The following is a 27977-nucleotide window of genomic DNA, read 5'->3' as shown; positions in this document are numbered from 1 at the left end:
ATAATCTGGGTATAGTGTTAGTTAAGCTCTGAGTTGTGACAAACAAAGGGACCTGGAAAGTGTTTAGAGGAGGTTTGGTAAGTGACCGCATTGCTCAAAGAACCAGCCGACTACATTATTGGCACTGGTAATTTTTCCAGGGGTGGGGCAGGAAGCATTTATGTTTGCTGTCATAATTACAGCTCCTCCATAGAGAGCCTACGCTGTCTGACCTGCTGTGGTACACAGTAGTTCCATGAAAAGAGACTGCAGAGAAAAGTAAGGAAAATTGGAAAATTGATCTATCATCATTATGCCATTTAAATCAAGCTATAATTATATAAAAGACAGTCAGGATTTCTTCCTTTATTCTAAGGATTGTTGAAAAATAGAAGAAAATGTCTATAAGTCCAATGCAGTATTTTCAAAAAATGACTAAACCCCTGTACTACACAATACAGTATCTTCAGACTTCTCAAAATACTTGGCATCCTTTGAGAGACCCTGTTCAATGAATTTTAGTGAAGTTTTACTAATTGCACAACTCTTGATGGCTTGAAATAGATTTTAGCAAATGTAGTTGAACCCACAGTTAATATTCTAGCAGCTGATTTATGAAACTTGATATAGGCTGCAATTTCAGAAGTGAAGTGGATATTCAGGCAGTTAACCATGCTGAGCTTTCTCCTTCCACAGTGAGACTTCAAACAGCAACCTGATAGAGCTGCCATGTACCTATACTGTCCAGGAGGCACAGCAGAGAAACATGGGTGTCTGGTGCCTTGACTCTCTCCACATTTAATATATGTATATGTTCCTCCTTAGCTTTCTCCTTATGGTCTTCAGGCATCCTTCTGCAGTGGAGTGGCAAGTGGTGAAAAGAAGTGTAAAACACACACTTTTGACTCTGAAACTTTAAAGATGAATTAGAGAGGTGCTGTTCTGGGGGTCAATAGGACACAGAAGAACAAAGGTGCCTTTCTTTTATGAAGAGTAGAATGCCAGCTTTAACCTAGTGATGTGATGGATATATGCTGCTCATGAAGATTCAGGTTATCTATATGTCCACATTAAAATGATTTGTTGCTATTTTCTTTGTGAAGGTGACTGGACAAGATGAACAGGAAGAGAGACAGTTTGCTACATCAGATGATGTTGTGACTGATCACGTTACTTCCAAAGAAGCAGTTCAAAAGAATGTGCCACTGAAGTCCTCTGAGAAACTGCGCATTTGTGAACCATCTAATGCCTATGACTTTGGTCAGATTATAAATGCAGTGAATGCCAATAAGGATAAAGCTGCTTGTGCAGATCTTTTAACAATTACTGATCCGAAAAAATTGCCAGTGCTGCTGAGTAACAAACTTGAAGGAGAAATCCTTCTGATGTTTATCCAGTCATTGGAACATTATGTAGCTGGAAAAGATCCTGGCCTTGTATATCAGCACCTTTTCTACTTGAGCAAAGCAGAAAGATTTAAGGTGAGAACCTAGATTGAATGTGTACTTAAATTGCACAGAAACTTAAAGGAAATTTTCATAGCTTAAAAGGAAATTATACACTGGTTTTGTATCTCTGTCAGATACTATGATTTTCAGTCATCCTCTGCTATTTATAATTACAAAATATAAAAAACAATTATAAAATAATTGTTGTGGGTTTTTTTTTTCTTCAGGTGGTGTTGGCCCTCCTTAGCAAAAATGAAAAAGAAGAAGTGCAGCAACTGTTTGATTTACTTTCAGAAAACCAGAGTGATCAGTACTCATTGGAAGATCTTGAGAGCCTTAAAAAGGTTTATGAACTTTAAGAAGTTAAAGTTTATTGTCTGCATGTGGATAGTTCATGTGTAAAAGATGGATCTATGATCTGCAGACTTCAATGAGTTCAAGTGGGTCTTTACCTGGACTGCTGAAATTTTATTTTGTTTTGACAGCATATGCACATTTAAAACTTGCTGCTCTTTTTTTCTTGTAGTTGTATACATCTCTAGAACCTAATGCATGCCTGTGTTCAGTAACAGAGTTCATTTTATTTGGCATACTGATTTTATTTAGACTGTATTAATTATATATAGAAAAATATGTTTTACATTATATATATATAATGTGAAATATCTTGATGGTGCAATAGATACATATACTTTTAGTCATCACTTGTTATATCATTTGGTGAGTTCTAAGTTCTTGAGATAAAGTGTCTTCAAGATAAATGGGTCACTTAGCAGTAGTTTTGCTAAAATAAGTTTACAAAAAGTATTAACACTTCTCAGATAAACTACTACAGGCCATCTGTTTCTTCACTATCCCTGGTCTATACAAAACAGATTTAAATATTTTGGCACAATACAACTTAGTAGCAAAGGTGAATGAATTAGCTTGTCGTGGAACTCTTTGAAACAAAATTGTTAAACATTGGGTATGTTCTAACAAGTGAATAATTTTTAGTGCACGGAGAATTACTTTTTTTTTCCTGTGTGTGCTGAAGGACTGCTGGTTTGCCTGGCTTTTTTTTTTTGCAGTGACAGCAGTAAACAGAAGAAAAAGTGGCTGCACTTCACAATAGAAATATTTATCTCTGAGTTTTGTTTAAGTAATCTCTGGATTACTTAAAACATCAGCTGTTTCTGTTTACTAAAAGTAAAATAATTTTGTGGATCAGTATGATTTTTTTTTTATTTCAGGCAGTACTTATGTTTTATATTTGATTCTGACAATGCTTCAAAAATGAAGCTTTTAAATTTTTCAAATACCCGATGCCTTCTTTGTGTTATAAATAACGTGTGTTATAAATGTATATCAGACTCACAAGAACTGCAGAAATACCATTAAGAATGTTGTTCTAATGAAATTTTTCCTCAGGTGTATATTGATAAAGTTCTCTTCTTGAAAAGGACAATTATCGATTCTCTTTTCTGGTTCAATACTCTTTAGGCTTACAATTTTGAAGCGGATTATGAGTTTTGTCTTGGAGTGCCAAGAACAAAGCTTTTAGTTTCTGAAGCACCATCAGAACAACCAATGGTTTTTGATTTTAAATGTCCTCTTTTTATGATTTTTGTAGTCAAGACAAATCATCTTATCTAGTTAAGCAACAATGTGCCAGTTTCATTCTTCAGTCCTGGTGTCAAAGTGTTCACATTCACACATTTCAGTGTTACTGATTTCAATCTTTCAGTTTTGTTCCACTATAGTTTAGTATGTTCAGAGAAGATTCATTGTATGCGTCCAACTGTAGTTCAGAAAAGAGAGCATAAACATTAGGTGTGTAGTTTTAAAATAGTCTTAATTGCTTGGTAACTGTAGCTGAGTAAGAGCCCAATGTCAGAAGCTCTCAATGAAGTCAAGTCTTTCTCTGTGCCATCCAACCCCCCCAAGTACTAAATGCTCCTTAGAGACAAACTTCAGCAGTCACAGCTGTTTCTCAGAAGGTATCTCATTTGTAAAGGGTTTTTTGACACTGAGGACAAAAATAAGAATGTCTGCAGCAGCAAATCATAATATAATTTAGTAAATTTAGGAGACAACCTGACATTATTTAAGAGATAATGGCTTAAAAAGAGATTTTGAAATGGAAGGTTCTTGACAAATCATTTGTCTCTGAAGAAAGAGACAAATAGGTGTTCACAGACAGGCATACAGGATCATAGTTAATTTTAGGACAGTTTTAATCAATCCCTAGTGATTAAACTAGAAACCTAAAAGTTGTCCACAGAAAAGCAGTCCAGTAGTCCAGAAAGATACCTTTTCTTTTAATACCTTTCACCTTGAGTGTCAGCTGAAACAGAGTGAATTCAGTTTGAGGTAAAAATGACTGAGATCGCAGATTAAGAACCTCAAACTACCCCTTGCTAAGAAGTTCTAAACTGAGAGCTGCAGCAATGATTGCAAGTGAACCCATTACCCAGCTGGTGGCAGGGAGCTGTCACCAGCTGCAGGCAGAGCTCTGTACCCTCCTGTGTCAGGTGTAGTCAGCACCAGATTAAATAACAAACACCCCCTGATTTGACAAATCAGGGCTTGGCTGTGCAGTCACCCATCTTCTGAAGCAAAGAGCTGATCCCGAGGATGTCTCAACAGAGACTGTCTTCAACAGACTCATAGGAGGGCACGATTTGCTGGAAAGTTTATACTGAACCCTGAGGAAATACCCGGCAATAAACGGGTTTCCCCTTTCTGTGTGTCTGATCTTGTCAGGTTAAGGCAGACCAGAAGGTTTGGCTTGTTGAGTTATATAGACAACCCCCCAAACTACCCCCAATGCTGTTTGGTAAGTAGCCCCTCTAGTCTGGCTTGACACTGGTCTCAGTACTTTCAGTATGTTCCCAGCCCTGGTCCCATACCAGGAGCTGCTTTTTAAAGTTTATTTAAATCATTCCAGTCCGCGATCCCAAAAGGGGAAGACACTTCCTTGATGACTTGCATTCCTGAAACTGCTGCCAGGCTGAGCTTGCGATCTCAGCAGATCCTTGGCATCAGCCCCGCTCTGGGAGATGTCCCAATGTCCTCCAGCTCCTTGTTGGGTGCCTCACTCCCCACTGAATTGCTGAGGCAGAAGCCATTGGGCACTAATCGATGCAGGAATCATGAACACCCTGCACTGTGGATAGCAGACCCCTGGAGTTTCAGGCACTAATCCTTTACTACATCTCTTCTTTAAACATCAGGTCAAGCTGCATTATCTGCTAGTCTCTTCTGTCTATTGTTCCCTCATACCTGTCTCAACTAGGAACTTTTGGCCTCAGCTTCCAAAGTTAAAGAATTATATGTTGAAGTACAAGGGAACAAAGAAGAAACTGAACCCCTGAATGTTGTAATGGCTGAAAAATGAAGTCGAATAGTCAGATATATATTTCTTAAAAAAAAAAAGGCAACTCTCAAAGGTAAGAAAAACAGTCCATGAAGCTGAACAATAAAAATGAAAGAAGTTTGACATGACCTGTTCATCTGTAAGGCCACCAGTGGATTTGCAGTGACTGCAGTAATTTTGGTGATGGTCCTCATTCAGATTTCATTGAGATTGACTGCATTTTCAGACAGCATTTAGGAGGGCCTGAGGGACAGGCAGAACAACTTTTAAAAACACAGAACTTAGAAAAAAATAGAATAAAACATGTTAGGGACTGTACTGCTGATTTGACCTGAACAGCTCAAGCCAAGGCCTCCAGGCTTCAAAACCTGCCCTTTCTGTGGGGCAGCATTAGATCACTGAAAGTAATTTTGTGGGCATGGGGTGCAGAAGGGAATATCTTTAGGTGTGGATTTCCTAAAACCACTTGTTTGGCAGGTAAGGGCTGCCTTATGTCCCTCTTGCCTTAGTCTGGGGAACAGCCTCAGAGCCAGAGGGAGAAATCTCTGCAGCCCCAAGTAGTTGCAGCTGAACAGCAGATGCAGAGTCACCTGTCAAAGACAATGTCCTTGGCCAGGTGACACGGAGTGGCCTCTGCACAGAGGTGGCAGCAGCTTCCCAGGTGTGGAATTGGGGATGAGCAGCTGCTGACCAAAAGAGTTCCCTGCTCACCATGGCACGGAGTGGGACATTGATGTGAACACAGGGCCCAGAAACAATAGAGTGGAAAAAAGGGAAAAAAACCCACCCTGTTTTACTGGTATTGGTTTTTTACATTCTTTAAAGATTAAACCCTTTTCTCTTTAGAAGAGAGCAAGAGAACATCAAATAGTTGACCTGGCTTCGTGGCAGGGAGACCCAAATCGTAGCACAGTCTTACGTTCTCAAGCTTGTCACTTACCCCCTCAGCATTAACATCCACCTTTGTGAAAACAAACAACAAACCAACCACACCCAACAGCCATACAAAACCAGGAGGAGACCACTGGTTATGCAGGTGACAGGGACAGGCAAGTGAAGTGTGATCCCCAGCATGGCAATAAGCTGATCGGCCACACACACAGAGCACATGCCCTGTACAGCTGAGCTAACTAGTGACCCACCTGCTCATGGATACCTATCCCTGCCTGGGACCTCCCCACTGCAATGTAACACGTCAGTATTGCACAGCCTCCAGCTGTGGCAGTGCAGGGCACCAGTGTCAGTGCCACTTCCTTGCAGCCCCGTGCCATTTCTCAGTTGGTGCTTGCTAAATGCCACCCTTGTAAATAAATTCAGCAACATGAGAGTGGATTGCTTGTAAGCGAGAGGGATTATAAGGGGATGAAGTGCCCATCACACAGAACGGGGTGCTCAGAAATGTCTTGAGCAGGCAGCCAGCAAGGAAAGGGCAGCTCAAGCACCCTAAATGCCATCAGCACTGGTCTGGTGCCTAAACATAACAGCTCAAATTTAGGCCATTTTGAATTTTAATGTCCTTACTGTGGAGATGGTAAGTAATAATAGTCCTTTTGTCAAGCCGGCTCACCAGGACCTTGTGCACATCTGTGTTATGTCAGCTTTGCCCACCAAAACGCTTCCTGCGGGTACCTGATGTGCAGACAGGTGCCAAGGTTGTCACATGCCAACGATACTCAGTTACCTGGCCTGGCACATGAATGAGGTGCAACAGCAGGCTCATGTTTGTTGTTGAGCTTCCAGCTGTTGCGAGGAGCCTGGATTTTCTGCCAGATGGATACCTGTTCCCTCTGCTGCCTGATCCAAGGCCAAAACATTTCAAAGGAATGATGAGCAGTTTGATCACGTTTTAGGCATCATCCCAGAGGCCGGCAAGGGGATGCTCTTACCCAGCTGTGCTTGCAGGCACTTTACCTCCTTCACCTGTCCCACGGAGCGCATGTTAAAACGAACAGCCTGGAGCTGGAGACAGGGCCAGGAATGCTACGGCAGGAGCTTTGCACACAGGTCTGTTTGCGGGTGTCACTTGGTCCACTCACTCTTGGACACTGCTGTGCAGGACACAGCTAAGGAGCAGCAGGACAGATTTGCACAGTGGTACCGTCCCACTCCCTTTGGGCTTCCCACGTGCTGCTGCAGTGCCAGCCCTGCGCTTGTCCCCATACCGAGGCAGTGCCCAGCCCTGCCCAGTGCTGGGCCAGCACAGCTCAGCCCTGGGTGGCCACTCTACACTTGCAGCTTTCCGTGCTCCATGAGAGCCGGGGGGAACCTCAGGTTCTTTCTGCAGAGGTGAAGCTGAACAAGGTCACGTGGCAACCCCAGCGCAGAGCCTTTGCTTGCCTTGAACACTGCATTTCCCTGCTCCAGGTGGGGATTGCCATGATGGGGATGGTGCAGAGCCGAGACCCACAGCACATCCCTGTCCACAGCGACCTTCAGCAGCAGCAGGGCCTCTATCACCCAGGAGGACAAGAAACCAAACTTCAGGATTAGAAAGTGACATGAAGGGAATTAACAAGTCAGATTTAGCATAGAGGGGCCCACAGCAGGCAAGGCCTGCAGCCTTGGAGACAGAGGGTAGGGAGCAGCACAGACATCCGAGGAGGGAGCACAGCTGGGCACGGTCACGATCAAGCATCTGTCCCTGTGCTTGTGGCTGCACTCCAAGGCCTCTGGGCAGCAGCCTCCCACCAAGGCCAGAGAAGCTATCACAAAATCCTAAACTCCTTCTGAAAAGCTGTTGCAATCTTTTTACAAAGAAACAAATAATAAAGGACAGAGAAATATAATTTATATATGTATATAAATAATATAAACATAAAATCTGTCTCCTCAGAAAAAAACACTTTTTTTTTTTTTTTCACAGTGAGTGAACCCTGACAGCTGAGTTGGGTCTTGACTCTAAGATTTTGAACAACCTCAGAGACAACTCTTGCTGCCCCTAGTTCTCAACAGCACTTTAAAATACCCGTTTCAATCTAATTAAGTATATGAGACAGACTGCTATGCTACTCTATTTTTGCAATAACTTTGAATTTGTCTGACAGTGACAAGGAGGAGATCTAGAGGCAGCTACTCCAAGCAGCTCTTTCAGCACAGCCCAAGGTGTTCCTTCACAGCAACAGAATGCACCACACAATCCAGTTCCTCTACCAAAAAACCCTTTATAAAAAGCAGCACAGCCCAAGGAAATGCTGCTGTGCACTGAATTCCAGCTCAAGTGAAAAAGGAATCAATGTGTCTGGCCAGGACTTGTCAGCACCTTTTCCAACCACATCTTCACAAGATCGTTTCATGCCCTCACAGATACTATTCCACCTTCTCAAGTTTCTTTCAGCAGCATTCAAAACCTACATGAAAACTTTATATCTCCTTATAAAGATATTGCAAAGCCTTATGCATGACCTGGTAGATACTTGCCAAAATCTCCTCTTTGGAGGCCAAGAGACTGCCCACAAGTTACACTACACTGTGTCTATGATGCTGGTAATAAACTAGACCTACAAGAATGGCCTCTTCTCCTCCTCTCTAGGGAAAGTATTGCACAGCCACTGTTTTGCGGAACTAAAGAAGGGAAGATGGCAACCCATCGTGGCGTTGAGGAAGCCAAACAATTTTGGTAGCACAGGCAGCCTTCACACAGGCAAGCAGGACGGTACAAGACTATGCCCCTTCCTGGGGAAAATCTGGGAGCTCTTCATTTAACATCACGTTCACCTGTCCACAGTCTATACCCTCAGTTCATGTCATATATCCTTAATATATAATCATATGAACAGCAACAAACCATAAATCGAGACTAAAGGATAACAAGCTTCAGAGCCATCTTCCAAGACCTGGGGTCCTGTTTGGCACAGAAGTTCAGTGGTTTGTGTATCAAACTCCCCCTATGCCTCCCAGACAAGTTTCTTGGTTACCAGGTACCCCATGGCCACCTTTCTCTGTTTCTCCTACCCTGTGAGACTGAGGGTAACAAAGACATCGTCACCACTCAGGGATCGTGTTTCTCACCAAGATGTGACCTCGGGTTCTTTGCCACTTACAGAGAGAACGTTTTGCTCCCACAGCACCACCAGATTATTAAATCTGAGAAGACCAGGTGGCTGTCACCTTTGAGGCTGGCAGGAGCAGCAGTCAAGGTGGTAACAGTGCTCTTCAGACCTTTTTAATTTCATAAAGGCATTCCAAATAAATCTCAGTGTTATTTCCAAAGTTTCTGCTCAAGATTGCCTCAATTTCACCTGAATTGGATGGAATATTAATGTTTTTTAAGTTCACTAACTCTAGTATTTTTCAACCTTCTACTTGATTATCCTTATTAAGCATTATTACCCATAAGAGTGGTGGCATTATTAAGTAGGCAACTATTTAAAAATCAATTTGAATGATTTGAAGAGATGTAAGTCAGTAAAAAATGTTTACATATCAGTAAAAAGTAATCAGCTCATACATTCAAGTTTGTGAAATTTATTAAATGAAAGGAAGAATAAACAAGTCCAGATGCTTTACTACCAAAAAAGCATATGCAAACATCACAAGCTTTTATGATGGCTTTTATCTATCTAAAATTTTAACTATCTCAAATATTCTCAGATATAGCAGACATTAAAATAAATTTCCTCAAGATCCACAATCTGACATGAATTAGTCAAATTGGCCAGGAACCATGAAAAAAAATTCTGAAAAAGAACCCCTCTGTTGGGAAATCAGATGTAAACTTGATCTTTCCTGTGGTTTATTTCAATGAAAGAAAAAAGGTCCCTTTTTAATTCTTACACTGGTTGCTCTATAAATAAGAGAAGCATCTCCTGCATTACTCTATTAATAGAAGGGTTCTGTCTTTTACTTTTTTATAGACTCAAGATAAAATTCAGTGCATTAAATTTATTGGTGCTTTAATTATTGCTGTTTAGACTGCCTTACACATGAAATATTACCTCTGAATAAAAAGTCACACAATGAATCAGCGAACAGCTTTCTGCTAAAAACTTATCCAAAAGTAAACTTACATGTTCTCTCTTAATGAGGAATGTAAAGCTGTCAGATTATTTCAGTGACTGAAAGTAACGCTAACCTATTGATAAAGTTTACTTACAAGAATAAACTATATTTCCAATTTCCTGCACAGCAAAACTGACATAAGAAATTAAAAGTTAGGTTTAAACTCACTGAAATGGGTCTTCCGCCTCCCAATTCCCTGCTGTCAGCACTGGGTTGCACTGCTGCATATTGATGTGTCAGCCATTTCATAGGTGTACTGGATAAAGCCAAATCACACATTTTCAAAGCTTGAGACATCAGCAATAACTTTATTGCTGCTGCACAAGACATCAGACTCAAAACTGAACTGAAAGCAAAAACCAGAGGGGAGGTTCACCCTCTGCCCTATTGCACAGAGCAAATAACATCTGGCTTCAGAAAACTAATGGAAGTGCCTTATGAGATTGCACAAAACTTCACTTCCTCAGAGGTTAAAAACAGGAGGCCTTGAAGGACATTCACCTCCAAGGTGAAAGTCTGCACGTGCAGTGACAGAAGCATGACTGGCTCACTGAGTCACTGCTGTTCCACTCTCCAGACTCTGCATAAAGAACCAATTAATGCCTCAGTTCATGACTGTAACAGAGAAATGTCTATATAGGCCTGAAAAATTACATCAGAATTCACCAACTGGCATCAGATGATCAACAGCAAGGACTTTGTTCAGTTAATGCTGATCTTAATTCAATACATCTACTTCTCATTAATTGCATTTCTAAGTGTTCATACTGGGGGAAAAAAATATCAACCAGGAACAAAGGACAAAAAGGAACTGCTAACACCAACCCCCTACAAAATACAAGATCTGTGGTTATTTCCAGTTCAGAGTGCCTGATGACAGGGCAAAAATTGCCTGAATGCCCTGCTACACTTTCTAGAGTATGTGGTTTCACTTACCCTATTTGTTATTCTCTCTTTGAGCACCTGCCACTGGAAATGGTATAAATAATGCTCTAATTGTAGCTTCAGAGTTGACCCAGCATAAGAGTTACTCTCTTGTTATTCACTCTGATGGAAGTACAGCTTACATATGGGTTTGGGATGAGGCAGATCCAGCTGTGTAATGCAACCCCATCAGTTTTAGTTTCTTACTTCCCAAGTAAGTGCAGGTGAGAAAATGAATGCAATGAACAGGCAGTTCAGCCAAGCAAAACCCACCAGCTGTTACCCAGAAACTCTGGCCAATCTGTGGTGTTTCAGAATGAACTCTGTGCAGGTCATGTGAACTGAAAGAGCATCACTTCAGACGGAGAAGGAGTTTGAGTTTAGCTCAGCAATCTGATCTGACTTGTGCCAAGATGATGCAGTTTTGTTTGAAGAGTAATATGCTCATGCCAGAGCCGCATCCCTCTCAGAAAACCATTTACTGTCCTGCCTGCCAGAGGCAGATCAGATTTCTTTTCATCTTAGAGAAGAGCAATGAGGTTGAAGTCTTGTACAAAATGCAACTGACTTTAGATCTTACATTTCCAAGTATCAGAGCACTCAACTTTCAAAGCACACCTAATAAAATAAAAATGTTTAAAGGCAAGAAGAGATGAGAGCAGTCAGCAACTTGCAGGAAGAAAAGCTCCTGCTGGGAACATACACATTTTCATAAGGCTGATCAGCACACTAAATGACAGACCACTAGAAGTCAGTATTTAGACATTTATTTCAGATATGCAGTTTACACGCATATTATTGAGCAAAACTGAATTGCAAATATACAAATACTGTAACAAGCATTACCAAATAACATAACTGGCACTAGTGTTATAAGCCTATTACTGAAACTGGTGAGGATAAGTCATGGAAGAGGACTGCAGCTCATGGCATTTTCTTTTTTATCCAACCAAACTTCCAGTAGCACCATAATGGCAATACATGAAACACAAGACAGAACATTGTTAACCATTATGAGATTCACAATCGTTTTTTCCGTTTTAGTGAATTACTTAGCAAAAAAATGTTAACAGTACAGGCGCTTTGGCCAACTTCAGCTTGTGTTCAGCTGTATATCTTTCATATGCGAAAGAAAAAAAAAGCCAGCATATTTGGAACCCATCTTTGCACTTGGGCAGTCATTGCACTGCACTTAGATTCTGGGACTGAAGACAGGCATGTCTTGCAAAGAGATGTCAAGTCCACTAAAGCCTGAGTGAGTCTTTGGTAGGCCAATAACTCTATTATATCTACCACAGTCGTTTTATTCACTAGAATTTTCTTTTGTGATCCAAGGTGGCCAAAGAGGACATTCTGGAAAACATTACAGTAAAATCCTCAAACGACCAGGCACTTCAAACCCAGTCTTTTCCAAAGGCACCAAGAATTGATGGGGCACCGATTTTCCCCCTAATGAAAGGTGACTGCATCTGCTTTTCTACAGTGTTTATAAATCACTCGATTGTTATTTTACAGTTTTTATACACTATATAGTAGCCTTACCTGCCGCATGATTGGCTGCATGAATGAATAGGTAACCCCACTGATCTTCCCAGGTAACGTCTCCATTCCACCATATATATGAAGTACCAATTTTTTTTGTTTTGAAATTATGTAAAATGCCAAAACCCTGCTCAAAGTGTACACACATACAAACACTTCTGACACAGGCTACATCCATCTGCAGATATGCAGTTCATTCTACATGCACTCTAAATATGGTGTGTCCAGTTATGAAACGAAATTATCATTCCAAATATTCACTATTGAAGTATGTTTGTAGAGGTCTTTGCAGGTCTTCTACTTCCCTTAAATTTAAGAGTTCACACAAGAGTGGTTTTAAGTCACTAATGCTCAGCTAACACCATTTTACCGAAACCCCATATTTTCCAAGTGAACAGTGCAGGACATATTATTCATTTCAGCATTTAACATATTAAGAATTTACCATTTTTTCTCTAAATACACCAAGTATATACTTTCAAGCAAAGTTGTGGCAAAAATACAAAACATGGACGTATTTGTACTGCTGTAATGCACTTGGTTAAAGCCTGCACGCCTCTTCACACAGGTTGAAGATCCATATGAAGTATTTTGCCTTATCAGACAAGTATATAGAAAATGCAGTTGTATCAAAACCTTGCTTCTGCTGGTCACCTGAAACTTACGGAAGCCGCTTGTAATTCAATCAGCTTTCAGACAGGGTTCTCTAGTGGCAAAGATTTTTGCAGCACTTACAGACTTAAATTTCAGTCTGAATAGCAGTGCTTAATTCCACAGCATGTTGTGAATGATTGTTGTTTGTTTCTTTCAGTGCTTCACCAACACCTAAATCTACATCTGTCGAAGATCCATTATTAATGCTTTCCTCAGCAATGTAACTCAGCTGTGGAACATCAGTGCTTGGTGCTGTTGGAACAGGCACAGGGATTCCACTTGGCTGTGGAGAGTTTTCCAAGCGATCGTTTTCCACCTCAGGGAGAACACTGACTGTGGTAAAGCGAGTATGATAGTCGCTGGAACCATGGCTACAGGAAGTTTTCATACTTTCCATATCTGAGCAACTAAACTCAGAGAAATGACTGGAGTGCGAATCTGCTACAGATGGAATACTATCACTGAGAGAGGGAGAGTCAAATTCACTGGAGTTTGTGCTTTGCTGTTCCAACAGCTGAGCATCCATGTCCTCTCTTGTCTCATTAATCTTCATGCTGCTCTTCTTTCTCAGTTTACCTTTGCACTTTTTCCCCGCCGTGTTGTCCTTGGACCACTTGGCGGCGCCGGACTTGCCCTCCTGCGGGCCGGCGGAGGAGCAGCCGGCGGTGCCGCGCCCGGCAGCGCTCCCGTCCTCCACGCTGCTGCTCCCGCTGTGGTGTCGGAACTTGGCTGGCTTGGACTCGATATCCACCTGCACTTCCAGGCTGTTGCCCTCCCTAGAACAAGAAAGAATCCACGAGTGTAAGTGGTCATCTAAGCCAGCTAACATGGCAAACCAAACTCCTGAAGCTTTTCAACATACACAGCAAAAGTGAGAGAGATGTATCTTGTTTTAGAGAAATGTTTAACCAAATAAATAGCCCAAAGGAAAATACTAAGTCTGAAAGACCAAACACTTAATAGAGCTACAGTGATGGTGCTCCTCTTCGGAAATAACCTTCACAAAATGTAAGCACTCACAAATTCTACTTGTAACAAAATTTACGGTTTCGAAGTATAATCACTGAAGTAGAACAGCTGAGGCATGCTTAGACTATCCTTTAATAAGCAAGGCTTATTAATATTCTGTTTTCACCACGTCTCTCTTACCTGTCCAAAGGGATGTAGGAGTTCAGAATGGATCCTGCCATTGCTTTGGTACTGGCATTGTCACTAACTGTTCCCAAGCTAACTGTGCCAGATTCTCCACTCAAACTGTATCGTTCTTTCTGCACATCTGCTTGTACTTCCAGTCTTTGAGAGAAAGAGAGAGAGTTGCATATACTGCCACAACAGTTAAAGCACAGTAGTTGAAAACTAGCGTCATCTTGCAGACTGAAATAAGTAAATAATAAGTCAGTAATAAGTAAAGTTCATGAGTTACTTCAGTACAGATGTACATATCTACCCTATGAAACAGGTTCTCTCTTCCCACTGTCAAAAATGACTATTTTTTTGATTAAAAAACAAACAAACAAAACCAGATTTATTTCCCAACAAAGCAAAATGTTATATTTTATTCAAAGGTTCTGGATTCTTTCCCTCCTGAGATTTACATGGACAACTTCCAGGTTTAGCTATATTTCTTTTGCAGATAGTGCACTATACTTCAAAAATGGAAAAACCAATCAGAAGGGTACATAAGTTCACAACATGATAGTTCCCATGTTTCTTTACTAATCAAATAACATGCAGAGAACTGTGTTCTGTACTCTGCTTTTTTTGTATTGTTATCAACTGCAATAGGAATAATAGAAACCTCAGCAATCTTAAATGGGGCTGAGCAGATAAGCCAGAAAGCAGATTACAACCTTTTTTCCAAATGTCTTGTTTATCTATGTTCTAACAGTGAAACAGAAGTGGGTTTTTTTGTTTTCCACTCCATCTCTTTAAAGAGGAGGGTATGTATACCTCACTCAGCAGTCACAGCTTGAAACAAGTGCTCCAGCATAGGGGAACTCTTGATACTATTCTTCACTCTTTATTCTATATAGACTGGACTGCCAAATTACTCAAAATGAGCAGTGTTGGCACCTCATTTGAGGAGCAAATTCCAGCCTGAACCCTGAACATTAACAATCCTTTCTAGGCACTCCCTTTCTCTTCAAGGAGCAAAAGAGCCAACAAGCCGAAAGGTCCAAATTGACAGGAGGTATTGAGCACTGAGTGACAAGAAGCTGCCACCTGGGCAAGGCCACATACTCAGCTGCCTCCCCTCCCGCCTGAAGTCCATTTGGAATCCACACTCCATCCAGGTTTTCTGAAGGCAACAGAACAGGGCTTGGTACTTGTAGACTACTGAACAAGTCAATAGTTCTGACTTTGGGGCAAGATGCACCAGAGAACACAACTGCATAAGACATGAGGTGCCTCCCTCTGACTCCTGGGTAGAGGCAGCTCTCCTGGGAAGCAGGAAACAAGATCTCAGGCCTCACTCACCCTGAACAAAATTCAAGCTTTTCTTTGAGGATTGTGGTCAGGCAGGATCTCTTGAAAAATCAAGTAAGTCTGTCAGGGATGAACTGTTTACCTCCCAGAGACAGTTCCTTTTAATAGGAACCAATTTCAAAAAATAAAAATCAGAAAACCCAGCAATACCACTTCCTCTGCCTCCATGTAGAGCAGGACAGTGTAAAAAGGTCATGTCTCACCTGTTAAAGCAGTTAACCATTGCGCTCCCCGAGAGGCTCCCTGTGATGCTGGCCCCAGCCAGGGCCATGGTACTCGCGGTTTCGCTGAGGTTGTCTCGGATGGCTCCAATCCTATCCATGTGGCTCCCACTTGCACTTAGGCTGCCAGTCAGTCCTCCAACACTTCCTTCTCCTATGCTGGGGTTGTGTCGTGCCTCTGCCACGGAAGTGGTATCTAGACAGAAACAAAGACGGCTCATCAGTTATGGAAGTAGCATTTAGTTGTTTCTAGAATGTGACCATGGAAACTGTTCCTGAAATTGTGCTGAGGAGAAGGATTTGTAAAACATACTGTCAAAAAAAGAGAACTTTGGAGGAAAAAAAAACCAAACCCCACAAACAACCACAAATAATTAAAAGAGACACCTTTCTTGGAGGTGCTATAATGGTTATGCCTGACATCACATGCTTAAAATACCAACAGAATTCTGAAAGAGCAACATTAATGCTATCTTAAAACTTTTACATACGGAAAAGACTTGAGTCTGGCTTTGATTAAAATGGGCAAGAAAAGCTTTAATGCTTGTATTACAGCCTAGCCCAATATGACAGAGAGACACTACCATGACCTGAGAAGTGCTCTTTTCAGCAACGAGCAGAAGCAGCCCCAACTGCAAATAACTACTCTAGTATCTAAGGCAGCAAATACAAGTCACAAACCCCATATTTACAGAAAACGGAACACTGAATTTCCTTACCTACAGCTGCATTTGTTCCACCAACATTTATATCATTTTCATCATCAAATTCTATTCTGACACCTTTTCCATTGCCAGCTGACACACCACAGCCTCCACTTCGGCAGAGGGAAATTGGAACAACTCCGTACACATAAGCCAGCATAATAGGAACACCAATACCTACAGAGGAAAGTACAGTCTTTCATTAAATGTGGCTTATAGTTTAGAGCCTTTCATAAAGGCAATTTCATTCTCTATGATTACTTAATATTTCACACTTGAAAGAGGTCAGGAGGAAGTAAAATTAAGAAATATTGGTAAATCACTAAGGAGAAATTGACAGGAAAGTACTTTCAGCAGGCAGAACATCCTGTCAGCACTGATAGGAAAGGAAGCTTAATGATTGATGAATTAACACTTCCAGTATGTCTATACCATCTTTTACAAACAAAATTAAAGTATTTTAAAGGTTCATAAAAGCTCCACTGGGGACTGTAATAATGTTTCACCTGAGAGGAAAAATAGCAGAGCTCTATTTCAAACGTTATTCAACTAAAAATGTTAGTACCTCTACTAATTTAATAAGAGGCTCATTTTGCATCCAATGAACGCGGACAGGGCTTTGCTATCAATTTATTAGGACTTAGCATTATTATTATTCTGGAATATTTCAATATAAGGTTTTCTTAAAAGTAAACAATTCTGTGGAGCAGGGTGGCAGGAGTAAAAGGACACCAGTGAAAGGAACTGTGGGCTAAAGCGCACATAGATACACACACTCCCATTCCGCTGCTTCTAGTGGACTGTGGAAGTTACTCCTTTAGCATATGAATTAAATCATTCTATGGCTTTGCTGATGGAAGTACATGGAAAATACAAAACCAGCAGACTGAAAAATGGCAAGCTGGCACATTCTGAAAATGGACAGAAGCACACGCAATAGAAAGGTTCCTCAGTCTAATCTAAAATAAAGGTTCCAATTACAGGAAGTCTCCTTCACTAGAAATTTCTCATTATTCCAGGAGAAAATCCATATTCTTATGTTCATTATTTTGGAAGCCATACAATGCCCTGAGACCGGAGGCCATGTGTTAATAGCAATGGGGCAAGAGCAAAACTCTACAAAAAACCCCCAACTGCTTTGCCTGAAAAGCCACATTTATCTCTGTTCAGAAATAAGAAACAGCTTGAAAGAATGAGGTAAAGCAGACCTATAAATGCAACTATCAGACTTTGTGCCCCACTACCTGTTTAGCAGGGATCTGATACCACAGCTACAGAAGAACAATGCAGACTGACACGAAAGCCAGTTTTATGACTAGCATATCTGCATTTGCACAGTGGTCCAGCATTGATAACAAGCTGTTTAAAGCCATGGCTTTGGGGCCAGTTTGAACCATCACTTGCTAAAAGCGGCCCTGCCTTCCTGAGGTTATTCATTTCTTTCTGAGCATTGCTTCTGGCACGAGGGGGAACACTGCAGACACAACCATATGTTCAGGGGACTGATCCAGCTTAAAAGTAAGTGGTGCATCTTAGTATGAATCAGTTAATCGACACCAGCTTTTACTGTGCAACTGTGAAGATGCCTGTGCTGCAACAGAGGAGAAGCAAGGCAATGTCTGGCAAGTCCACTCCTTCAAAAAAAATCTGGGTTTACGGTGATCTTGAAATTATTTGAGAAGGTGAGAAGTATTTTGTAAGGTGCAGCCAGATTTTCCTCAAATGCTATCCTCAACAATCGCCATGAGAAAGAATGTAATAACAATTCAAACTGACTCCCAGAGCAAAACAAAAAATTTTTCAACTACTGTAATGTTAAGTGTAAGAGACACTGCATTGTTATTCTGCATTGAGAAAAGTTTGATACTAAGTTTCTAAAATACAAACAGACTCTGTGGAAACAGTTTTTTCTTGGTCATTTAAAAAACCTTTAAATCATCATGGACAGGCTTCGCAAACGAAGATTTAGGAAGGCTCTATCCACATTTGTTACAAGCACGCTGGTGGCTAATGAGGCCAATATGAGATAGACATATCCAATTGCAAAAGGCACAGCAGAAAGACTCCTTAGGTTGTATATTCCGCAAGGCTCGATTGTTTCTGCATTATCTTTTCTCCTCAAGAGTGATCCTGTGTGCGTTCTCAAAGGAAACAGCAGCGTTATAGATGGTGTGTCTCCAGACCTCCCGATTGGAGGCCAGAGTAGACCAGTTATGATGATCAATATGGTGGAGGCTGAGATGCTGTTTCAGGGAGTCCTTGTATCTTTTCCTTGGGGCTCCTCTCTTGCGGCAGCCGGTGGCAAGTTCACCATAAAGCAGGATCTTAGGGAGGCGGTCGTCCTTCATCCTTGAGACATGCCCTGCCCAACGCAGCTGTGTTCTCAGCAACATGGCTGAGAATACTTGTGACTGCTGCTTGTTCTAGAACAGATGTACTAGTCACATAATCTGACCAGTGGATGTTTAGGATTGTACGGAGACAGCATTGATGGAAGCGTTCTAGGAGATGCAGGTGGTGGCGGTAGATGACCCATGATTCGGAACCATATAAGAGAGTAGACAGCACTATGGCTCTGTAAACACTGATCTTGGCACTTTTCTTCAAGTGTTTATTACGCCATACTCTTTTATGGAGTTTTCCAAAAGCACTATATGCCTTTGCTAACCTGTTGTCTATCTCCCCGTCAATCTTACCGTCTGAGGAGATGAGACTACCTAGGTAATTAAACTGCTGGACTGATTTGAGTTCTGATTTGCCAATGGTGATATGGGGATGATGGAAGACTTCCTGAGGTGCGGGTTGATAGAGAACTTCAGTCTTCTTTAAACTGACTTCCAGCCCAAAGAGCTCAGCAGTGTCTGCAAAGCAGGATGTCAAACACTGCAGAGCTGCTTCTGTGTGGGCAACAAGGGCGGCATCATCAGCATAGAGCAGCTCCCGGACAAGATGGTTTAAGGTCTTAGTGTGGGCCTTCAGTCGCCTTACGTTGAATAGGCTTCCGTCAGTATGGTATCGAATGTAGATACCGTCCTGATCATCGAGGTCTGCAGTGGCCCTTTGGAGCATCATGCTGAAAAAGACTGTGAATAGGGTCGGTGCAAGAACATACCCTTGTTTCACACCATTTGTTATTAGAAAGGGCTCAGAAAGTGCATTGCCATATCTGACTTGGCCGTGCTGATCCTCATGGAGTGAGATGATCATTTTAAGGAACTTGGGGGGACAACCTAAATGTTCCAAAATCTGCCATAGATCTTTTCTGCTCACGACAATGTGGAAACTTCAATTTGCAAGACAAAAATTACTTTTAATTCTTCAGGAAATACTGCATTAAAATCAAGTACTGTATTCTTCATTCTGCTCCAATAAATATATAACCTAATATATAACCTCCTTGTCTCAGTTCCTTCACCTATAAAAGGAAACTACAGCGCTTATCTCAGCTGTGTTATTCATGAGTACTTCTTTTTGCAAGGTGCTACCGAGACATAAAATAGTAGTATTTGCTTACCTACAGTTACTGCAGCTACAACTGGAGACACAATTACAGATAAGGTTACACCACCTGCTATAGCCAAGTTTCGCTTGTGCTTTGAGATGTCTTTGCCTTCGTATCGATTGTGAATCTTGGAAGGAGAAAAGAAAGGGTTTTTAGAGTATTATGATACATTGCTGCAAGAATGGAAGAATTGACATCATTTGGAATTTGTACTCTTCTAGAGAGATCACATTCTATGTCATGATTTCTCATCTCAAAGAAAATAAAATTTATACATATCTTAATTTTAGGCAACTACTTAGAAGTCCTCCCATCCAGGAACTAAGCATTTACTTTCAGCCTCAAGTTTGAAGAGCTAAATCATTGAACAGCTTTGTTTGTTCAATCATTACTCCAGCTTACATGGCTGGGAAAAGCAGACAAACTTTAAGGATAAACAAATTGACACATCTGATCAAACTGACACTTCTTATTCCCAGTCATTTTCCCCTGAACAAGAGTGAAACTTTCACAGACTACTAGATCTATGGAAACAGGTTGACATAACAGCATCACGAGACAGCCTTCACCAAACATAACATGGAAGGAGGGGAGAGCAAGAACTCCGTTGCTCCAGCTGTTGAGACAGGAAATGTTTTTGCAAACCTGAGCCTTAGCTGTGCTACTGTTTACTGAGGAATCTGCAAACCAAACCTCTTACTGACGGTTCAAGTCTGCAATAACTCTGAAATGTGACTGCCTCAAACTTATCTGCCACAAATCCCACATGAACCTGAAAGGCCTTCAAAGATCACTGTTTCGCAGAGATTTCCCACTTTTTGTGCATTTCATTTACTCTCTCTGGGAATATGGTCTCGCAGGGATATGGACTTTATTTGTTGTAGTTCTCAGTTAAGATATAATTACAAAGGAACAACACTAGTAAGATCTTAATGGCTGTCATAAGACTAAGCTAATCCTCACTCCATCCAAGGAAGAACACAAAAGGCAGTACCGAGAAGATAACGACAAAAAATGAGCTGGATGTTGTACTTTCTAAATTACCATATTACTGAATGTTGTGTTTTCTAAAATATAATCTCAATTAGAGATTTGGTAGGGTAGTTTTCTTTGGAATAAACAAAGTATTTGTTCAGGCAAGACAGACCAGGAAGGGCAGAGAAGGCAGTGTGCTTCGTGCAAAGAGAACACATTTACTTGCTCCGAGGTATATGATACAGAGAGAGAAACACAGAGCGAGGGAGCACTTGAATATGGAACATGTCTGTGGATTAAAATGGAAAAACTGAACATAAACATTCTCTCACAGCATGAGTGTGTAAGAATTACAAACCCAGGAAAATCAAGTTTCACAGGGCTCTGAGCAATTGCCAGGATCATCTCAGGTGCTGAATTTTACTGTTATAGACAATTTTAACTCCCAAAACAGAAGGTATACATAAAACAAACAGAGATATCCTTAAAGGCTACTGGATTCCTTAAACATAAAATTACAAAAACCAACATAAAGGAATGGAAGGAAGAGGTTACAGAGAAGAAACTGATTGAAAACATCAAGACAGAAGGTTACACTGGTAGAAATTACTATGAAATAATAATCTTCTGAATATTGAGTAAATAATAAAGAGAAACCAAGTAAAAATACTAGACCAGAAGAGAGATTTCAATAAACACAGAAAACTGCTAGGTTACAAGACTTATATGTATAATAATGGAGCACTAGCACTTCCTGAAGGTAACTCTATCAAAGCACAAGCACAAATTCTTCCAATGAAGCAGACAGACAGTGTTGTAAAAGAACAATGAAGCTTCCTTTACTAAAGCAGCAGCAGCATTAAGAAAACAGAAAGTGGGTCAGATTACTATGAATGGGTATAAAGGAACCACACGAAGGTGTCAGGCCAAAATCAGAAAGGTTAAAATAGAGAAGACAAAAAGCAAGGGACACCAAAGTCAAGAAGAAATTATTCTACAAGTACAGTGCTAGTAAGAGGAAGACTGAATTGGATCAATTTGCTGTTTAACAAAAAGGAAAGACAGCCAGCAGATGAAACTGGAGACATGTTCCTATTTTTTTTTTTCCCTTCAGTTGTCACTGAAGATCAATTGTAAGCCAGATGACTGGTGACAAAGAAGTAAGATCTGTACAAATGCAGCAGGTTAGAGCACACTTACATGAGCTGATCTGAAAAATATCTCAACAGGCCCAATTTCAGTGTCACTAATAGTAATTTTTGAAAACTATTATTCGTAGAGGATGTCTGAAAAAAAAATTCTAGGAAAACTGGAAAAAGTTAAATGGCAATGGTAATCTCAAAAAGGTGTAAAACAAGAAGCTGAGGAATTAAAGACCAGTGAACTGAACTTTCATTTTCTGAAAGCTGGGAACTCGTAGACGTCAAAACAAAGACAGAAAATAAAGAGGTTGCACTGATTTTTTTCAAGTAGAATAATTTTCTTCTGTGACAAGGCAACTTGGCCTTGACGATGGGGAGAAACAGATGTCATGCACTGACTAACGAAATTCTTACATTCTTGTATGACACTCAACCAGGTTATAATAGTCCAGACTGAAAAAACGGACAAGAGATAGCTAGTATAAGCTTCATGTGAAACTACAGAAAACATGTGAATAGTCATTAGGTTCTTTTACTACACAAATTGAAATTCCTAACTCCATACTTTTTCCAAGAGATATGCCCTGGATCCAAGAGTATTGCACATTTTCATTAACCTATAAGATGGAAGGAGAAGAATGTGTGTGTGTTGAAATTCAGGCCAATACAATCTGGCAAGGTTGCAAGAATGCCATGAATTCATGCCAGTCCTGAGAAGTTGAAAAAATGGCCTGAAATTACTAAGATGCAGCCGAATGGTAATGAATTCAAGACTACCTTTAGGAAGAGGTCAGTTGCCTAAATTAGCAGTATGGTGGGAAAGGGCATGTGTTTTACAGTACACAAAATGAAAATAGCATGTTGTTGAAAAAGAGATAATCATTAGTTCATGTCACAGGATCACCCTTTCATTTAACTCCATAGTAATGCTTCGTCTTCACTGCTGTATTCCAACTAGACAAAAGCAAAGGTGGGTTGTACAACTACAAGGAAATACAGAAGCGGAGAATCAGATACTTAAACCAGTGTGTTTTCTTGACAGTTTGTCAAGAAAAACTGGAAGTGCTAGGTTTGTTCAGAGAGAGAAATGAAAGTGGACTTATAACATCATTAAATATGTAATGGCATATTGCAAAGCAAAAGGATTTTTTACATCAGCTGAAGATAGGGCAGTAAGAATATAATGTAAATTCTCTTCCTACACTAATGTTAAAAAGGCAAAATAAATTTTACTAAGAAAATTAAGCTTGGAGGGACTGTGGGATCTCCATCATCAGCCGTTTTGAAGAAAAATGTGAACATGTGACAGGGGTCATGGAAAAATGACCCTCATTAAGCGGTGAGGTACAACAGAAATTCTCATGAGGCTGCCCTCACAGACTAATGCTCTGAGACTTTACCATTACTACATGAAAGGTGCTCAGCAATAGGGATCTATCCCAAAATCTAATGAGAAAAGCTCATCAAGCAAAAGTAATTTGGAACAGGTAACTGCTGCCTTCTTCCTCTTCTCACCTACAAGGTTCCAATGACTCTATGGGACTAGGCCATAACACAATGAAAGGGTCAAAAGACAACTGTGGCAGAAGATAGGAGTACTTACTTGAAATAAAAAGATGAAAAATACAGTGAAAAAGCTGCATCCCTAAACCTTTTGTCTAGCAGCCTTTCCGCCCCAATAAATGCAGAATCATGAGTCTTGCCAGTCACTGTGAAAATCCATGCTGATAAAAGCAGAAAAACACATCTTCCAAGCCATCATTTCAAAAAGCCCATTTTCAAAAGATCTGGATAACTTACTACTTTATCCTGAGTTACTTACAGGAGTTTGTTATTTACTTAACAGTAAAAGCTATTATATTTTTAAGAGGAAATCTATCAACTGACTTCTGAATAACATGATCATTTCTAGCTGATTCCCATAATCAGTATAATGAAGACATATTCTTGTCTAGCCCTGAAGACTATTCCACATGGTGGACTGGCCCAAGGCAATTAATAAGCTGCTGAGTACAAATGCTTAAATATGTGCATGCACAAACCTAAACTACCTTAACTATAAATTCTGGTAACTATCTGCTTTTAAGAAAAATAAGAAGGATTTTCTTTTTGCCTTCCTTGTCCTCTAAATATTATTTAATTCTAAGGGACGCTAGGGAAACCAGAGATCAAAACCAGAGCAACTTTGAAAAAGCATGCAGCAACTTTGATAGCAAGACACAGAAACTGGAAATTGTTCAGTGTTCTGCTCTGCTTGTTTTAAGAGAAACTAGATTTTTAAAAACACTGCTTTTCCTTCCTGTACAATTGACACAAATATCTTGAACATAGTATTACCCAAGTCAAACAATGCAGAAGATAAACCCTGAAGGAGTTGTAGCATGTTTTACCTTACGTCCCACATACACAGGAATTCCAATAATCATAGCAGGAATAGCAATGCCAGCTATTAAGGCAATTCCTACAGGAGCTCCAACAAGTGTCCCTAGCTGCCACAGTATTTTCTTCTTACGGCTCCATGGTTTCTTCCCCCAAAATGTGCAACCTGATGGACTAATAGAAAGAAGAAAACTGTAAAGAAATTGTAAATAAATATAGCTACACAATACTGAACAGTTACAAACATTACCTTAGTTATAAAATTACTGTCCTTAGGTTAAAGTTACAGATAGTACAGATATCAAATCATCAGTTATAAATTCTTCAGATTTTTTTTTTGCCTTGACAGCATATTTTTCAATGTGAAGAGAAGCATATTGCATGTTACTACACACCAATCTGTGGTTCAAAGGTAACTTATACAATCAAGAGTTTTTGTAATGCTTACTATGAAGACAGAATTAAGTATCAGTATTGACATCAGCAAAAACAGTGGGTGTGTTCATCTAAAACACTTCATTTGTACTAAGAAGTCGTTGCATCCATAAAACTTAGAAAATATTTTAAAATGAAAAATAACAAAGCACTAATTTAAATACATTTATTGAAATCTAACTTAATCCTCTGATATGGGTACTTCAACTGTGATTCTCTACTCCGAGAAGAATAAACCCAGACTTATACCACTCGGGAATCTACTGCTATGTAGTTTAGAAAACACATTACCAACCGCATAGATTTTTTTTCTTAAATGTACCTTAAATAATGTAAATCTGAGATCTCTTTCATACATAGCCAACAGAATTCACAGCCACAGACAGCACAAGTCATATGATTGCAGCTTCCATCATTCATTTTTATTATATAAGCAGCACAGCGTGGGCATGGCTTTATGTCATCAGCTGTTTAAAAATGAATATTAAGATCATATCAGTTCTTTAGACAGGCAGATTTAATCAAAATACAGACATACATTTGGGAAAACCAACTGAACCATTATCTGAAAAACTGAAGAAGCTTTCTGTAAGGTTGCTTTCCAAATCTTGATTTGTCAATTACTCGATATCTATTAGTTTTTGCAAACCTTGGACTGAGTAAAACTAATGAAAACATGATGTATTAGACAACATTCAAGTAACTGAATAGTTAATGCATACTCTCTGTTCAAGCATTTACTAAGCTTAATGAAATATATATTAGACTCAGACATTAAATATGTATGTTAACACAGGACTGATAATACGGTCTCTAAATATAATCTTCTTTTACATTTCATGCTGTTATGAATCTTATACTTGAATATTCAGTCTCCACACTGTTAACTTATCTTAAATCCATCTCCCCATTCACATTCAATATACTTCTTTGGTATCACCAACCTCCTCTTGAGTCCTTTTCACAGCCCTACTTTATATGTACTTACTCCCTAGAAAAACACAGTGTAGCAAGAAGAAAACTCTGGAGGCTCTTCCCATTCCCAAGTCAAACATGGAAAAATGAGGTTCAGTGACTAGCTCTGACAAACATGGAGTCATTGAGCAACAGTGAAATACTTGTATACTGACACACCACAGTTGTGATCTTCACTCCTTTACATTACTGGTTAGCATCTGCCCTTTGGGACAAGCTGTTTATTCAGAGCAGCTGAAATACCTTGCAGCTCCTAGAGCAGAACTCCAAGTTTACTGCCTCTGTGCTACTAGGTAGGACAAAGGGAAAGGAGAGCTTATACTTGACAAAGAATTCCCAAAAAGGTGCAGAACCAGCAGAAAAAAGCAGCTCTACCAACTCCAGCGCACAAGGACAGTGAGCAGCTGAAAGGACGCACTAGCTATTCCCACATGGGAACAGATGCACAACCTACAGGTCAGTAACTAAACCGAGCAAGTTCTTCAGCACAGGAATGGCAGATCTACCGCTATTCAGGCTGGGAGGGATTGAAAGGGGAAGGAAAGGAGCTGCTCTGCTAATTTATTTAGTTTATTTTAAAATTTGTTTGCAAACTAGAGCAAGATGCCAATTTTTAAGGCAAGATGGGATGCCTTGTTCAAATAAGCCAGCACAAACAAATGTTTAGGGTTGGATTGGAGAACAACAGCTCTAACTGCAAGGCGCAAAAGAGACTCTTTATCCAAATATCTACCTTGTTTGTTCAGGCAGACACAAAAGCTGCCAATTAAATCAGAGTTTGGTGTAATTCAGAGTCAGTTCTTATTAACAGCAACTTGGACTTTTGATGTGCAAAATACTACACTCAACAGTTTATCCTCTTTTTTGGGGAATTACAAACAAGCTCAGCTTTAAGAGCTGGAATTGTTTGCTTTCTGGTAGACAAGACAGATGAGCATATCCTAGAAAACCAGAAGTTAGTACTAACAAAGATGTCAAACATCAGAGTTGGCATCAGAATAATAGTCTATTTTGAAAGCAGAAAAATCAGTGGATTTGAGTTTTATTTTTAATAGCTTTTATTATTAGCAGCCCTGGAAGCTTCACCTACAGTGGAGAAAACAAGTGTACCCAGTGTGTAAGTGATACAACTAAAAAAGTCAACATGCTAAACATGTGGGGTGTCTTGCAGCAAGTTAATTTGATTTCACATTTTTTAATTACAAAGTAAGAATTTAAAATTATGACAAGCTTCTAAGACTGAACTCAGATGTTCTGGTCACAGAGGACTTAAAATTATAACATCTAAAATTTTATTTCAAATTTAGAATTGTTATTTTATGTTTCTGAAAGACAAAGCATCTAGTATCTACCAGGCCATTATTCCATTCTTTCCTTATAATGTACAAAAGAGATGTTTTGCAGACACAGTACCCTAATCATAAATACCTGCTGCTCCAGATTCCTGGCTGTAACTAATAGATGAAGAACGAATTGTTCTCAGGCGCAGACTCTGAGCTCTCTCCTGGCGAGCAGCATCGCAGGTCTGGTTGGGATGCCAAATTTGCTTACAGTGGTAGCAAAACTCAGTTCCACAGCCTTCTCGTCCACACGTAAGCTTGGGACAGCTGGCACATCCAAAAGCGATCACAGCATATCTTGAACAATCAAGAGGGGCAAAAGAGAATTTTGTTAATAAAACCAGTTCTAACTATAGACCAAAGCTGATGAGACAGCTGTCAGAGCAGCTGAAGCAGGTACAAAGGCACTGGACATCAGGAGTTGACATTAGGTGGGCCAGCACGGGTTCCTTATCATCTCTTTTCACAATTCTATTGTCATTGCATTAGATTAAAATTGAACAGAAATACTATAATCACTGCAACACTCATTCACCTTAACTCCACGCAGTACTGAAATATACTGTATTTAAGGTTGAATGCAATACTGTAAGGTTTACAATCACAAAGAAACCACAGATTAGAAGAGCAGGACAATAAACCTCCAAAAATGCGTTTTTAAAAATACATTTCAAACAGTAAATGCAAAAATTGGTAAGAGTTCAGTGCTTCATTGCAACCTTTACTCTGATAATATTACAGAGCAAAAAGCTCCAAAAATGTTGAGAGTTACAAAACTGTGTTACACTACTTCATAATCAGGCACTACATGAACAATTCTACACAATGAGTGTTGTAGCAACAAATTAATTTCTTCATCAGATCTGCATTTCAAAGTTCAAATGACAAAAACACAATATGTATTATCGTTCATA

The 27977-nt window shown here is 40.0% G+C and overlaps 2 protein-coding genes across 9 annotated transcripts in view; one reads left to right on the top strand and one right to left on the bottom strand.

Annotated features, from left to right (window-relative positions):
* The window catches only part of SPAG1 (sperm associated antigen 1), a 41996-nt gene extending 34149 nt beyond the window's left edge, over window positions 1-7847 (top strand). For 2 of the 3 annotated variants that reach the window (XM_027692313.1, XM_027692314.1), the window contains exons 18-19: window positions 1083-1460; window positions 1655-3093. In XM_027692313.1, coding sequence (XP_027548114.1) covers window positions 1083-1460; window positions 1655-1786 — 510 coding nt within the window. In that variant the 3' untranslated portion in view covers window positions 1787-3093. Of the gene's footprint in view, window positions 1-1082; window positions 1461-1654; window positions 3094-7829 lie in introns of those variants that run through there. The other variant, XM_027692315.1, reaches the window with a different exon arrangement.
* Window positions 7848-11458: 3611 nt separating this feature from the next.
* The window catches only part of RNF19A (ring finger protein 19A, RBR E3 ubiquitin protein ligase), a 55940-nt gene continuing 39421 nt past the window's right edge, over window positions 11459-27977 (bottom strand). For 5 of the 6 annotated variants that reach the window (XM_027692316.1, XM_027692317.1, XM_027692318.1 and 2 more), the window contains exons 3-10: window positions 27152-27360; window positions 25071-25215; window positions 24325-24487; window positions 19830-19944; window positions 16331-16492; window positions 15594-15807; window positions 14053-14277; window positions 11459-13679 (exon numbers count right to left, since the gene is read on the bottom strand). In XM_027692316.1, the coding sequence (XP_027548117.1) occupies window positions 12989-13679; window positions 14053-14277; window positions 15594-15807; window positions 16331-16492; window positions 19830-19944; window positions 24325-24487; window positions 25071-25215; window positions 27152-27360 (1924 nt within the window). In that variant the 3' untranslated portion in view covers window positions 11459-12988. The remainder of the gene's footprint in view (window positions 13680-14052; window positions 14278-15593; window positions 15808-16330; window positions 16493-19829; window positions 19945-24324; window positions 24488-25070; window positions 25216-27151; window positions 27361-27977) is intronic. The other variant, XM_027692321.1, reaches the window with a different exon arrangement.

Source organism: Neopelma chrysocephalum, unplaced genomic scaffold (assembly GCF_003984885.1).
Source record: "Neopelma chrysocephalum unplaced genomic scaffold, ASM398488v2 Primary Assembly neopelma1_86, whole genome shotgun sequence".
In the NCBI taxonomy this organism is placed as follows: Eukaryota; Metazoa; Chordata; class Aves; order Passeriformes; family Pipridae; genus Neopelma; species Neopelma chrysocephalum.
This window is presented reverse-complemented; position numbering and strand designations above follow the sequence as displayed.